This window comes from Hypoxylon trugodes (genome assembly GCF_022578975.1).
Source record: "Hypoxylon trugodes strain CBS 135444 unplaced genomic scaffold F4822scaffold_3, whole genome shotgun sequence".
Taxonomy (NCBI): domain Eukaryota; kingdom Fungi; phylum Ascomycota; class Sordariomycetes; order Xylariales; family Hypoxylaceae; genus Hypoxylon; species Hypoxylon trugodes.
Genome location: NW_026250018.1, coordinates 3,556,943 through 3,572,033, shown reverse-complemented (window position 1 = coordinate 3,572,033; position 15,091 = coordinate 3,556,943). Strand labels below are relative to the sequence as shown.

At 47.8% G+C, this 15,091-nt stretch overlaps 4 protein-coding genes across 4 annotated transcripts; 2 read left to right on the top strand and 2 right to left on the bottom strand.

Moving 5' to 3' along the window:
* The first annotated feature begins 14 nt into the window (after positions 1-14).
* F4822DRAFT_397014 (uncharacterized protein) lies at positions 15-2,498 on the top strand. Its single transcript, XM_051457588.1, has 3 exons — positions 15-639; positions 717-1,535; positions 1,594-2,498. The coding sequence occupies exons 1-3, from the start codon at positions 394-396 to the stop codon at positions 1,870-1,872; spliced, it is 1,344 nt and encodes a 447-aa protein (XP_051317301.1). The 5' UTR covers positions 15-393; the 3' UTR covers positions 1,873-2,498.
* Positions 2,499-3,409: 911 nt separating this feature from the next.
* F4822DRAFT_188247 (heme oxygenase-like protein) lies at positions 3,410-5,096 on the top strand. The gene has a single exon (XM_051453518.1). It carries the CDS (start codon positions 3,543-3,545, stop codon positions 4,590-4,592), a length of 1,050 nt encoding a protein of 349 aa, XP_051317300.1. The 5' UTR covers positions 3,410-3,542; the 3' UTR covers positions 4,593-5,096.
* A 644-nt stretch (positions 5,097-5,740) lies between these two features.
* Positions 5,741-7,383, bottom strand: F4822DRAFT_188219 (14-3-3 protein). The gene is made up of 2 exons (XM_051453517.1): positions 7,291-7,383; positions 5,741-7,033 (listed from the first exon to the last, which is right to left on the bottom strand). The coding sequence occupies exon 2, from the start codon at positions 6,990-6,992 to the stop codon at positions 5,967-5,969; it is 1,026 nt and encodes a 341-aa protein (XP_051317299.1). The 5' UTR covers positions 6,993-7,033; positions 7,291-7,383; the 3' UTR covers positions 5,741-5,966.
* Positions 7,384-12,011: 4,628 nt separating this feature from the next.
* Positions 12,012-14,777, bottom strand: F4822DRAFT_397008 (WD40 repeat-like protein). Its single transcript, XM_051457587.1, has one exon. The coding sequence runs from the start codon at positions 14,450-14,452 to the stop codon at positions 12,353-12,355; it is 2,100 nt and encodes a 699-aa protein (XP_051317298.1). The 5' UTR covers positions 14,453-14,777; the 3' UTR covers positions 12,012-12,352.
* Positions 14,778-15,091: the final 314 nt, after the last annotated feature.

The window sequence follows — 15,091 nt, the reverse complement described above, 5'->3', positions numbered from 1 at the left end:
CACCGACGTTGCGCGCCGGTTTTACTAGTAAGTCAGTCAGTTACAATGGGAATTAGGGAATTAGTTGAATTTAAACATCCTTTTTTATTCTTATTTTTTCGAAATGCTCCAAACTTGTTTCAGATAACCTCGAATAATTCACAATCTTTTTATGTGTCTACCTACTTCTTTTTATTATTCATTCCTTTTTATGGTTTTTTTTCCTTATAGGCCTTTCATTTTGCAACATAGAAAGTGTTGTGTATGTCTCCTAGAATTCGTTCCTTACGATACCCGAGACCCGAGGATTCCGTTTTGTTTCGCCGATATATGATCTGGCCTCACGCGACTCGGAGGGATACCTAATTCGCATCCCTTTTTTCCCCTCCTCCCGCGTTGTGCGCTCGATTCGATATGGCGCCTCAGGAACCGTTTATGTTTGCGGAGGGCGATAGCGAAGCCGAGTACGATATACCAAGACGGAGACTTTCCGAACCGCCCGCGCCCTCCGAGAATATGACCGGATCGTCTATGTCCTGGGGAAGCATACCGAGCTTAGGGAGGAAAGCCGGGATAGGGAATATGGCGAGGAGAACGCTAGGGATTACGTTGTTGCTGGTTACAGTGTTCCTATGGACGGCGTCGAATTTCCTTGCGAGTGTGAGTTCCCTCTTCTCCGAGTAGCTGGGTGAGTGCATGTGATAGGACTTTACGATGCTGACATTATATACTTGAAGTACATATTTTCCGACCATACATACGACAAACCTTTCTTCCTAGTGTACATCAACACCTCCGTATTCGCCGTATCCTTCATCCCAGTCACCATAAAATACTGCCTCGAGAACGGCGGTTTCACCCGCGTTAAGAACCAAGCGATCCAAGAATGGCGCTCCCGCCACCACGGCGTCGAGCGCTTAAAAACATCCGAGGAAGACGAAGATCTCACAGCCGGCGAGCGATTACTAGTCGACGACGAAGGCAGTCTCGAAGCAGCCGACCTCCCGAAACCCTCGGACAAATTGTCGTTTTTCGAGACTGCTAAGTTCAGTCTTGAGTTCTGCATGATTTGGTTCTTGGGTAATTACTTCGCGTCCGCGTGTCTGGAGTACACGAGCGTCGCCAGCGTTACGATACTCACGTCGACGAGCAGCGTCTGGACGCTGATCTCGTGCGCCGTGATGCGTATTGAGCCCTTTTCCGTGCGCAAGTTGATCGGCGTGCTGGCTTCGCTTGCTGGTATTATACTTATTTCGACTGTCGATTTGTCGGGCCAGGATAACGATGATCATAGAGGGAATTTCCCGCATAAGAGTCAACAACAAATCGCTATCGGCGATGCGATGGCGTTCTTTAGCGCGGTTGTATATGGGCTGTATGTCGTCGTTATGAAGGTGCGCATCGGAAACGAGGATCGTGTTAATATGCCCCTGGCGTTTGGCTTCGTGGGCGTGTTTAATATCTTGTTTTTGTGGCCGTTGTTTTTTATCCTGCATTTTACGGGGATTGAGACGTTTGAATTGCCGCCTAGTGGAAAGGTCTGGGCTATTATTGTGGTACGTTCTAATTCTTTTATGAAATTCTTAGGTAGGATGGCTACTGACCTTTCTACAGCTCAACTCGATATCCTCCTTCATCTCTGATATATCATGGGCATACGCCATGTTATTAACGACACCGTTGGTTGTTACCGTCGGTCTGTCCTTGACGATACCGCTATCACTAATCGGCGAGATGATTCAATATGCGCAATACTCTAGTTTTGTGTACTGGATCGGCGCTGCGATTGTTTTGGTGTCTTTCATATTCATCAATCATGAGAGTCACGAGGAAGACGACGCCGCGAAGGCTGGTTTTGAGAGAGGGAGTAGGAGTAATTTACCAGAGCCATGATTTTTTTCTAGGCTCTAGTATTCTTGAGGCTTTTTCGGATGGGATTATTGGCGAACGGCGTCGTGGTTGGGATAATTGATCGGGTTTTCAGAATGGGTGCATTACACGGATTGGTAGGGTGTCTACCCGTACAAGGCGGGACGCTTTGTAAATATCATAGAGTAGGTATTGCTACGAGTATAGCATACTAAGTACTAAAGAGCCGGGAGAGCAAACTTGCTGGCCTGAATAACTACCTCACCTTTATGTTTCTTAGAGTTGTTCCTGGGTGGTATGATGGATATCCCTTGTTTAGGGCTAGTAGACGATGTTTGCTCGGATTCGAGGAACATACCGCCGAATATCGGGGCGTACTGATGGATTAGATTAGATCTTTGTGCTCACCTAGGTATCTATAGTATACATGACAAAGAGAAACTAGAGAGTTGTGGGTAGGGCTGGTGAGATATGAGCTGGCGTGTTCGGCTAAGTAGACCTACTCGAGAACGTGGTGCAGGAATAGTTCTTTGTCTTGTGAGTTTGATTTATAAGTTGAACGGATATTCCCGGTCTATATAGATGAGGTGAAATGATTCAACTTCACCTAATCCGCAATAGAACTAGCCTCTAGGTCAGAATACTTCGGTGAATGACATCAGTTCACTCCTGACCATTTCTATAAGTAATCCAGCAAACCCAATCTAGCATTAGTCAGAAGATATGGAACTTTCCAAGATTCTAGCGCGTGTAGGTAGCCTCCCCCTGACGAGAATATATGCATTGTAGGTACAGGTATGTAGTATCCATTGAACAGTAGTCTGCTCTAGTTTACCGCTGGTTGCATGCATGATAACAAGCTAAAAAGATTCTTCTTTTAGGTAACTTGAGTACGTAGCGAGCCGTCAACCTTATTATACTTTCTGGAATTTAAATAATATCTCCGGTACACCGCCTACAGTCCTTGTAATTCAGGTTCTTTGTCACTAATATCCGATGGTGGCTGCTGACAGGCGCCGATGCTCACCTAGCTCAGGATCCAGGGGTCATTTCACTCATATATACCCATGTGCACGGGACGGAGCCGCAACATCTCATTCAAGTTTTCCTCGGCCTTAAATGAATCAGATTTAATAACAAACCCGCCACTAGTATAATCCGAAGTTAGGACGTACATGTAGTACACACTTTGGTTATGTTCCGTTTGCGTGCACAAGGTGTGTGGCCGTTTCCTATGTTCGGCTACCTACCTATATGCACCTTTCCCCCTTAACCTTCAGCTGGGTTTGTGGTGTTGTTCCTGCGTTGTTATCGTCGCGGAAGACACGAAACGGCAGTGTCACACGTAGACTCTGGTGCTTACTATTGTGGCTTTCAGCCGGGGAAATGACTAGGGCCGTGACTGTGATCGAAGCAGTAGTAACTTGACTCTAATAAAGTCGGTCACCTGCTCATTCCTTGAGTTGCCTTACCGATCAGCTCTCGCTCAGCCCGACATAGCTACCTACCTACACACTACCAACAGATATATACCTAGTTCTGTATACCTAATACCTATTGAAGAGCTATATCTACCCACATATACTACTCAGTATGACAATAACTCAAAGGACCTAAAATTCCTAGAGAACACCATCGCTCTACTGCCTTCACTCTACTCTACCACCTATTTGTCTACCTACCTATCTGCTACCATGCCTTCCAAGACCGAAGACGGCGCCGCCACCACGCCGCCCACAACAAACCGCACTCTAGGCGAATCCATCAACATCGCCACACGTCCAGCGCACACCAAACTCAATAAACTCATCATCCTACGTCTCCCACTGGCTCTTCCGCCCCGGACCGACGATGCATCGAACTACGTCCAGGGACTACTACACATCGCGCCTATTTACGCGACCTTCGAGGGGTTATGGCAGGGCATTATACAGGACCCTCTTACCTCTACCAAACTTACCACCGACTCAAATTCTACGGTGTTCCCCCGTATTCATGCTCTTCTTAAGCATATCTACCTCCCTAACCTAGCTCGCTCTTCCGCTTTACACGAGGATCTCACCGCATTAACGGGATGGTCCGACGCTACGCTCGCGGAACGTTTAGCCGAGGTATCCAGCGAGTCACCGATACTAGCGGAGCTCTTGTCGCATATCCGTGACGCGGTGGGTGAGAAACCACATGTACTGATAGCATACGCTTGGGTCCTATACATGGCGCTGTTCTCAGGCGGACGCTTTATCCGAGCCTCGCTCGAGCGCGTGGGGAAGGATGAAGCGTTTTGGAGACCGATGGTAGATGGCGGGGAGTCTGATAGTGATAATGGAGAGCAGGAAGAAGGTGTGATAGATGAGTATAAGATGCCGGGCGGATACCCATCTACTGGAACAGGAGCACGATGGGAAAAAACACAACGGAAGATACAGAATCAACGAGACGAGACAGCGACAGAGCATCCTCTGAGTTTCTTCCGCTTCGCTACGCCTTCAGACGGGGAAGACTTAAAAGTCGAATTTAAAGCGCGTTTAGCTACTTCTACATGCATACCAGCAGACAACACCGCCGCCACACTCCAAACTGATCTTCACCCGAACATTACAACGGACTCGAGGCTTTTTCTTACGAAAATAGAACAAGAGGATGTCGTATCCGAGGCGCAGAATATATTCTCGTATATGACAAACATCGTGGGAGAACTCGATGAAGTATGCGGAACGGAATACGAGGCGGCGACGGTTGCTTAGGGAGGTGTACGGAGACCGCCGTTGTTGAGTTTGAGGAGTCGGGATAGTGTGGTTGTGGAGAGGGATCGCAGGAGGAGGTTGGCGTTGCGGAAGGCCGTTGCAGGTACTGCGAGGGTAGGGAGTGGAAGTCGAGAGGGGGGGAAGGAGGGAGGGGGTAGTGGGATGCTGGGGAGAAAGGTTAAGACGGATGGTGATGTGGTGAGTGGGGGTGGCGTTGATGGACGGGGGGCGGTGAGGTTTCGATGAGAGGGAATTTGTGTGCTTATGAACTAAGGTGCCGGATGTTGAGGGGGTTTCCGCGGTGGCTTGCATGAGGTGAGGCAGGTGGCGTTCGGGATCACGATGGGTGCTAGGATGTATGAGCCGATGAGCCGATGAATTAATGAACAGGCAGACAGACAGACGGATTAGAGTAGAGGGTGCTAAGGCCTAGATTAGACTAGACTGATCATGAGATACCCTGAATTACATCTTAAGTAATAGACTTGATATTATCTCTAGGAATTCGGTTATTTGGAGGGTAGAAAAGGGTGTGAACACTCTTATGGCATGGTGGTGAGTAGTAGGTAGGTACTTTGCACAGCAGCACGGTAACCGCAAATAATTCACACTGGCACATCTTAAGAAACATCAGGTAACACGATCATAACCGAAATATAATCAGTTTTGCAAAACTTTGTCTTTTATACAATCTCGGAACGCAAAGCTCTACTGAGCCTCGATCCGGAACCCATCCTATCCTATGCTCGCAACTAACTACTAATACTAATATTGATCTAATATGCAATGACGGGGCCACCACTTCTGTTATCCAGTCCTATTTATCGGATACAGCTGGGCCTATCTATCCCCTCCCCGTCTGTCTGTCTGTCTGTCCATCCTTCCAGCAGTACGAAACTGGGTATCATCAAACACTTTTATGAACGAGAAATGAAAATAAAATTATGGTAAAAAAGGGATCACTATTTGGTGGTGTTCTCCTATGCGGGTGTAAATTCGGAGAATGGATATCATGGGTATATGGCATGTATGGTGTGGTTTATGCGTAGGAGGCATGTGGTAATTCTCGAGTTTGGATTGAGAATGTGTTGAATCCCTTTTATTCGGTGGTAATTATATTAACGTATTATGATGTTCACGTCGTACCTGTTTTCCTGTATGCTTCGGATGAGGCCTTCACTAACTGTAGATGTATGGCGTGGTGTTTGCGTATCGAGGCAATGCTCGTGTGAACGTGTATGGGGATTCGGGTAGATCGTGGTCGAAGAAAATCCCAGATCTATGTGATATGGCCGACAAATGACTCGTCTATAGGGTATGGGTGTATGTTAGTTCAACGCCAGACATCACGGCCCATGACCTTTAAATCCAATCCTATATCGGATTCTCCATGCCCACCGGCGGCACAGGCGGAACAATCGTCGCACTGCTCTCCCCCTGGGACACCGACCCCATCGCACTCGGACTCGGTCGTCCACCACTTCTCGAGCCTCCCCCTCTATCTCCCCCCGCACTTCCCAATCCACGCTTCATCATCTTCCCTAGCACTGTAACGAGTTCACACGCATCGTTGAACATATCATCGTCCATACCCTCACTCGCCTCATACACCTCCGCAATAGTATCACGCGCTAGTTTGCGACTTCCCTCGCGATCATGCACGCATTCGTATAAGAACGCCGCGTACTCCGTTTTCACCGACAGTCGTAGGGAATGCGATCCCCAGAGTAAAGTATCTGCTAAATGACACGCTTCGCGGAAGTACTGGTGTGCTGTCGGTAAGTAATCCACAGACGGTAGTAAAAACGCAGCTGCGGGTTCGAGGGGAATTTGAGGCATCCCTTGCGCATGAGCCTGTGCTTCGAAACCTGGAGGTGGTGCGGGACCGCTTTGCTCGAAGAGGGGTTGGACGTATGCTGTTGGGTCGCCCCTGTCTACACCTTTTCCTTTGTCGAGTCTTGGGGCTGCTAGATCCGGCATCATTGTTGCGAAATCGGGTTGTGGTGTCGTCGCTATGGCCATGGCGGAGACTGGTGGGTTGTTGTGGAAGAGCACGAAGATGTGGTAGAAGGATGCGCGGAGTTTGTAGGCGAGGACTTTGAGTTCGACGTGGTCGCCTACCATAGGTAAAACGTACTGCTCTAACATCACGAGACCTTCGCGTGAGAGCCATAGGATGTGGAAGTACAACTCGAGGGATTCTGCGACGCGGTTTGCAGCTGTTCCGCTGGTGGTGCTGGTATCCGGCCGGCGCTGCTTCCGCGCCTTTACTAGCTGATCTGCGACATTGATGGATAGGCCCAGAATCTTGAAGAGCATAGACCCGAGAAGCGCATTGTTCGGTTCGACGGCTTTCGCAAGGCGCCCGAGGAACTTTTGGTCGACCTCGGAGGAAGCCATTGAAAGAAGACCGGGGGGAAAGGCGCGCGAACACCAAGACCCTATTATAAGGTGAGACATGAGTTTGCGGAAGAGATTCATGATGGTACGATATATGAGGAATCAACAAAGGGTGAAGTGTAGAGGGATGTGATATGAATACTCGAAATGCGAAGTGTGGTATTCGTAACGTTGTTACATATCGTATCTATATAGGGTAGAGAACGAGAAGCATGAATATATAAATTATGTGTTGGAAAAGATTTCATGATGGATGCCCGAGGCTGGTGATGATGGAACTGGACAAGGACAAACATACCTTAGACGACCTGCAACTTCCTCGAGAAGACTTCCTGAGAGTACAATGGGTTGCAGTGATTGCGCGCAGTAGAAACCTGAGGTATAGACGAAGAAGTAGTGGGTTTAGATGTGCTTCTATCGCAAACGAATTTGAAACACACAAACAGAACCCTTGCAGTGGTTTGAACGAGGAAGGTCCGAAGCAGAATGTCGTTTACAAAAACGACAGCATCGATCGAGATCCAACTATGTTGGGTGGACGTCGAGAATTAAGTCAGGGGCGCTGACTGAGGCCAAGATATAATCGTCCACCCTGTTACGAATCCCGGAGCGACAACCACTTTCCACAATTTGTGAATACTTTAATAACGAGTGACTAGCAAGACGACTTAATTTCGATGTCAGCATGAGAAGTCGTTGATGCCGAAGAAATAAATCGAGCGGGCGCAAAATTCGTCGTCCCAAAAGCCGCGTCGGGGGGATCCTTTCTTTCTTTCGTCTAAGTAGAGCAACTCTAGTCGATAGAGCCTACACGATATTCCACACAAAACCCTGGTCCTTAAGAAGTACAACCCAACCAAAATTAAACATTCGAAAAAATAATAAAAAATATTACAATAGACTAGTGGTTACGATATATTAGTTGGCGCAAACTCATCGGGCCATATATATCCACACCAAGCGAAATAAGAAGGGCGACGAAGCCATGCCATTGGATGGGGACTACTGACCAATATGATACAGTGAAAAGTAATACAAAGGGCAGGACCAGACCCCCAGAAACGTGCGAGTTTTCCGAATTGGAGGGTGGTCGAATGCGCAAAATAAATTAAACGTAATGAGGAATTAACCAACGAGGAATTAGGGTAAGAAATGAGATAATGATGAGGATGATGAGGATGATGGGGGCTGAAGTAGGGCGGCGGCGACGGCGGCGGTAGGTGTTATGAGGCCTGTTCGATCGTGAAGCATTTCGACGTCAGTACCGGCGCGCACTAGTTTTTTTCTTCTTCGCTGATCTGGATCGTATGGCCGCTGATCGAATGTACGATGATAGTAATAACTATATATAGGATCTCCGCAGGAACTGGGGCAAAACCTGGGCTGGTTTCTTCAGCAATCGAAGGCCAGTGGCGGTGTGAGGTCAACACAAGGAGTCCTCGATTGAACGACGGCTGTTTTTTCCAGGCTTCGGTTTGAAACTATGTGGAGTTCTCGCTATATTCGACTTGAATATATTGAACTCTTGGCCCCCGCGACTTTTTTTCAAGCGGCTCCAGAAGTCGACATTAGCGTTGGCGTCCTCAGTACCTGTGTAAGTCGTATGTATGTAAGTGTGCAATGTCACGATAAGGTGTGGTGATCGTGGAGGGTGCAGCATGAGCCTCGAGCTTTTCTTCCTCTCGTTCTTTTTTTCTTTTCTTCCTTCTCTTTTAAAAAGGGGGCACACGGCGGATGTAAATAATTGTTTTGTGTGCTCGCGCTTATGCACGTATATGCATATGTAAGAGGCGATCCGCGTGGGAGTTGGGCAAAATAAAAATAAAAATAATTTCAGGAGAGCTGCAGGACAGCGTTCTCTGCATGAACCGACTTGGCTTCCTTTTCCGAAGATTTGTTCTTCTCCCGGTACTCTATTACAACTTTTTTACGCGCGTCCGCGTCGGGTCGTTTCTTTATGTAGAAGCGCTTGCCTTTTTAAAATGCGACGCTAAACCGGGGAAACACAAGACCAAGGGCCAAGGGATAGAGGGTTAGGAGAGGAGGAAAAGGGAAAGGGAAACAAGATGATGGTATTGTGTGTCAAGAAGTCATATCCAAATAACCACGAGACTTGTGTAGTACTTGTACCGGGTGCAGACAGTTTAGTTTCCGATCTCTGAGGGAACGTGCTAAGAGTGAGCTGACAAGCGAATGGGAAGCCGTCTATCGTGCAGCAACTTTGATGCAAGATGAGTTGTCCACTTTCCGGGGGACTGACTTGCCAGGAGCTGAAGTAAGTCAACAACAGAACAGGACAGGACAAGGACGGGGACAGCAAGTTTACACGGTCCAACAGAGGTCCAGGGAAATTCGGGTCCGAGCCGGAGTTTCGAGTCGATGATGTCGTGTAACTAATAAGTTAGGTATTATAAATTAAAGGTCTTAAGACGTTATAATTATTAGGTATGGCTTGGGGGGCTTTGCCTGTAAAGTGTGCCCTCTTTTTGCCTCTTGTCTTTCGATAAGTACCGTCAGTAGCGGTTGAATGTAAAAAAAAGAAAGGGAGTAATTTAAGAAATCAGCTCGACGAATCCATAAATTACTTTTTTTGACTTATGACGGGTCCAGCCGCCACGCGCAAACACGTCCCAAAGAGTGAGATTTTCCAGGAACTGACAGGGTACAGGGGGTTTATTATCAACGTCTTTATCTCTCTAGCCTCTGTTTTGTTCTCCTTTCTTTTTGTGTTCGTATTCGATTAAAATATATTGTGTTGGGCAGCGAAGCTATCGGAAGTAATAATGCCTATTTTGCATTATCTTTTGTCTTCGAAGTTCAGCATTACAACAACTCGGAGTTAAGTTGAGAGCATAACCAAATCTAATTGCGTATATCGTCTTTCGCGGAACACCTATAATTTGGTTAGACTGAACTGCTTACCTCGGTTTCAGCTGGATGTACCAGCGATAAGTTTCTAATGGTACTAGGTAGACAGACTTAAGACGACGATACCCCCGTTGTTAGTGTCCGTCCCGTGGCTACGGGTTTTAGTTTCTGGGCTAATGCCACGATATTCTGTCTAAGACACTTCGAGGCATCCTCATGTGGCATAAAGTCGTGGGGCACAAGATCAAAGACCGGAATAGCTTGGAGACCAAGTAACGGAGAAACGGTACGATTTCGATTTCGTCTTGGTGCGTAGCGTCCACGGCTAGCTACAATTGTGTTACCGGAACACGTAGACTGTCCATGTGGTGTATTCACCGAAGAATGAAGTCTGTCGCGAGTCTATCCATTCTTCTCTTTCAACCACAAACGATATTCTAGGTCGGTATTTCATCAATTCGCGTACCTAGGATATGCGCATCACATAACCACAGTTTGCTGCGACGCGGATGAGGACAGGGGGACCCGGTTTGGAGGATATCCATTGACCAATAACCAGGGAGGAGTGACAGATTTCCGATCCCCAGCCACCCGATTTTCTCATTCGGCACAAAGCTGTAGCTAATTAACGCTACAGGCTACACTAAGTAACGCTCTGGCTATTAATAATGACGAGCTGGCCTCTCAATTTACGTAGTCGATCCTTTTGCATGAAGTGCTAAAACAACGCAAACTCCATGGATGACCTCACTAATTCCCTATAGTAGAATATGAAAGAGGTCTCGGAACGACGTATAACTCGCTCCGGGGACTGGGCCGTCGAATATGCGGCCTTCTAAGTACCCAGAATACCATCCATTCATCAGCGTCCATCCATCTATTTCAGCAGGTTACGGATTCTGCGGCCTCGTCACAATGGAAATCCTGACTTGCCTACCTAAGTACCAACCTACTTCTTTCTACCGGAAGCTCCACCGCGACTGTCGACACGCGCAACAAACGGGCGACTTTTAGAACTGGCGGTGAAGACACGCTTGCGTTTCGTTTTCGGGGTTTTTTTCATCCCTAAGATTTCTTCTCCCTGCTTGCCTGTTAGTTGGCTACGTACGAAACGGCTATTATGCAGGTTATTGTAGGATCATCAGCAAGTCGGTACCCGGTTCTGGAATGCTGCTGTCTTCGGAAGGACGAAAGAAAGAAATCACGCGAAGAATCTAAATCCACTCCCTCGCTCGGTCTCCATCTTCGAGCAGCAAAACATGCGTTAGGTATGTACGTGTGGGGATAGCCATTGGGGTCTATTTGTTCTACCTAGTTCCAGGTATCCATTGGTAGGTAGGGAGGGGGAGGGGATGAAAGCCAGCGTCGCGCTCTGATACGGTACCTAGCTGCAGCTCATGGGCACGTCTGCATGCATGCAGCCCTACAGTAGGTAATGTAGGTAAGATAGGGCACCTAAACTCGAACCTGTAGCGAGCGAGATCAAACAAAGTGACCATGACTGACCGAAATCTATCTGTCCACCCGATCTTGATTCGTTCGACTTGTCAAGATTGCTACCATGATCTTCATGTATAATAGACCACCTATTTGTCTGCGATTGGTGCCCGAAATTTCACTTAAATTACGTGTCGTGAGTAGTCTCCGAGTGCCGAGGAGGCACATATTCTGGATGCTACGTGTGGAAAAGCTGCATATGAATGCCGCCGAAAGAAGTGAGACAGGAGTATGCTAACATCCACGCTCCCGACAACTGTCTGATGTGGTCCGGCGTATTAATTACCTAGGTCTCTTCTGAAATGTTACCTTCAACAGCATTGTTCAGAAAGCCGCCGATTTAATATACTCCCGGCGTAATGTCCGAGGCCGAACACTTGATTAGGATGCAGCGTGTATCTTAGGGTAGTGCTCCAGAGTGTCCCCTAGAATGATACATGAACCGTCACTATTTTCTCCTTTCCCGCCTATTTTATAGGGCCTCAGGCACTGCCCAAAAATTGCTTAAATGTCTACTAGATGTTGTCGAGCAGCATCACTAAAGCCTCCCATCAACACGACAAAGTGCCCACGGTTGACTATCTTTTGTATTTTGGATATCTCCTCTAGTCACTGATTATCCGTGTAAGCCCATCTTGCGGTCTGCAACACGCTGTGAATTACTAGAACTCTGCTATCACAAAGTCCGAAGAGTCACTCCAAACTCCGGCCTTACACCGTCACATAAGATGAAAGCTAGCATTCAATCTTTAAAACTCATCCATTTACTCGATGAAAATCTATAAGGCAATGCTAATGCTCCTATTAGACTCGCAGTCGCGAAATAAGGGGGTATATGATGGTCGACCTCCGATGGTGACCTCTCAATGCAGAAAAAATGAAAATATGCAAGACAGCACAATGCCTAACCTAACGCCATGCGATGCGATGCGATGTGAATGTCCGTATCTCCCTTCCCGTAGTTTCTATTTGCTTCTCTTGAAATCCATCCCTCTCTAGTCCTCCTCGTCATCCACATCCCAATCAGGCTCCACATCCGCCCATCCGGCACACCATCGCCTACCACCGAACTCATCCATTGTCCTCAAATCCTTGGCGCGTTCTCTATCCTCGTACCAGCGACGAACGAGGAAGTCGTCCCCTATCGTGACTAGCTTACCCTCGTTCGTCCAAGCCACAGAGCCGACTTCATTGTCATGGGCTCGGATGAGCGGAGTTCCCATGCGGACAATAGGTATGTCATCAACAAGGCGGGCCGAGAGGCAGTTATTCGCCCTGTTCTTAGCAGGCGGGAGCTGGCCTCCAGTAGAGGCGGCGATGGTAGAGTTCTCGAGAGTTAGGTTACTCATCGTGTATGATAGAGCATCTCTAAAATACCGCTCCTGCGTAGGGAATAGCACAGCGCATCTGTCACTACTTCCCACTGCCAGAAGTTCACTCCTACCATCGCGCACTGGCCGAACCGCGCATTTGACATAAAAGCTTGTTGCGTGAAATGAGTTATGTCGGAATCCGTAAAGCGGGCCAAGGCCTTGGTGGGTGACTGCATTATGGCGGCGGCGAGGTGGTTCGCCGTTACGTGTAGACATCTCCGGCGCATGTCCTAGGATGAGATGGGCAGTCGAGTAGGCATAAACGGTGTTATCCTTGCATAATGCATACAATCGAGACCCGTCGGTGTTAAGAGATAGAGATGATATGCCAAAGGGTCTCCAGTTTTCGTGGGATGAAGGTGGCGCGGTTGCAGATAATGCTGAGGGAACTCCTCGACGCGACGAATGTACGGATCGAATATCCCAGAGCTTAATAGACGCATCTGCTTCACAGGCTGAAAGCAACAGATGTTCTTGTCCTGAAGGTAGGAATTGTAATGCTGTGACGGATACATCACCTGTCCGGCCCGGAAGCTCACGACGCGAAGGGACATCCTCCCGCTCGACTCCAGTACCTTGTTGCACTTGACGATAAGTACGTGCGTGGGCGTGATGAAGACTGTTGATAGCACAACCACTTTTCGGCGAAGGACGTCGGAATCGTAAAGAATCTTCACGTTGCTCTGGATGTACAAGTGTATCTTGTACTGGCTTTCCCGCGCAACGAAGATCCCAAACTCGAATACTACCATCACGAGAAGATGTTGCAAGCACACTACCATTCGCACTGCCCGGCTGAAAACGCACTTGCTTCAGAGACGCTGTATGGTGCTGAAGAACCGCAATTGGAGTTTGTGTCATCATGTCTAAGATACGCCCGGTCTGGTCTCCAGAAGCTGTAGCTAGACGATAATCATCCTCAGAGAAGCAGAGGTCGATGATGGCATTACTGTGTGATTGGAACATCAGATGAGGAGTTTGGAACGATTGCTGCGATTTAGGTGGGTTCGTTTCTAGTAAGCGAACTCGTCCTTCTTCATCTCCAACAGCGACAAGATCGTTCGTGTGACAAGAAGCGACGCAGAATGGAACGCAATTCCCGGGGCCCTCGTTACTAGTATTTCGATACGCATCGTCGGGCGCAGTGTAAAAGTCTGCTGTATCTACTCTCCAGTCCGTAGTTGGGAATGTCATATAAGAACGGCCTGCTCGGGGCATTCCTCCCATCTGTCTCTGCGCAAGTTGACCGGCAAAGCCGCGGCTTACTAGAGGTACCAATGGTTTGGCCGGGTTTGAAAGGGTGGGCAATTCATCATCCTCACTCTCATCAAGGTCTAAATCTATATTCTCCTGGCTTGAATGTAGAGATCGGATCGGGCTAAGGAGGCCCGGCCGGCAGGGTGAGGAATCAGGGGTATGATGATATTTTCTCCGCTTGAATGATCGAGTGGTGATCCGGTCGAAATTCTCGTCTTGGGCATGATCCTCTGAAGATGGTCTGATAGGACTAGAGGGATCGGGAGTCTGATATCGGTTGTTAACGGATGGGGCTGCGAGATCCTGGAGTGCCTTTCTTGCTGAGCTGATATGTGTCGGAACACGGGAACGAGGAGTAAAGAATCGTCGGAATTTCCTGGGCGTTATGGATGGGTTTCTTCTCTCCTTGCCATTGTTGTTTCTAGGAGGGGATACCAAGCCTGGATTTAACATATTATTGTCCATTGCAGCTTGTACGGCCACAATATCGACTATATCCACAGCCGGTCTCTACGACAACGACGGCTGATACCGCCCGACGACTCCTACCTAATCCCTTAGTAGCTCGTGGCCACCGATACGTAATGGGATCAATATGTCATAGGGTTGATCGTAAGAGGATAGATAGTAATTGAAAATGAATGATATAATGAAATTGTATTAACTTTAAGAAAACAATAATGTAAAAAAGAGGTAGAATTAGGTAGGGTAGTGGTAGTGGGGAAAGATTAAAGAGATGGATAGAATTTCCCGCCGTTTCGGAAGTGAGTGGCAGAGTGGCTCTTGCAAGACACGCCGCGAAAAGTCGCGACCACGTAAAAAATCACTTACACGACCCCAATTGGGTTTTTTAGTGTGGCTAGGTGACGTTATCGATACTGTGTTTTCACCTGGTCAACCAATGATTGCGCTAGGCTTAGTGCAAACAGTTACTGAACCCGGTAAAAGTTACGCAGATCTAACCAATCAAAGTTAACAATTCCTGATTACTGCAGCCAATACAGTGTTAGATACGGTAACGTGGACTGTGACTTCTAATCCTCCGACCGCCAAGACCACGTACCTTAATCTAGATCCACTAAAAAGCTACCGATAAGCTTATCG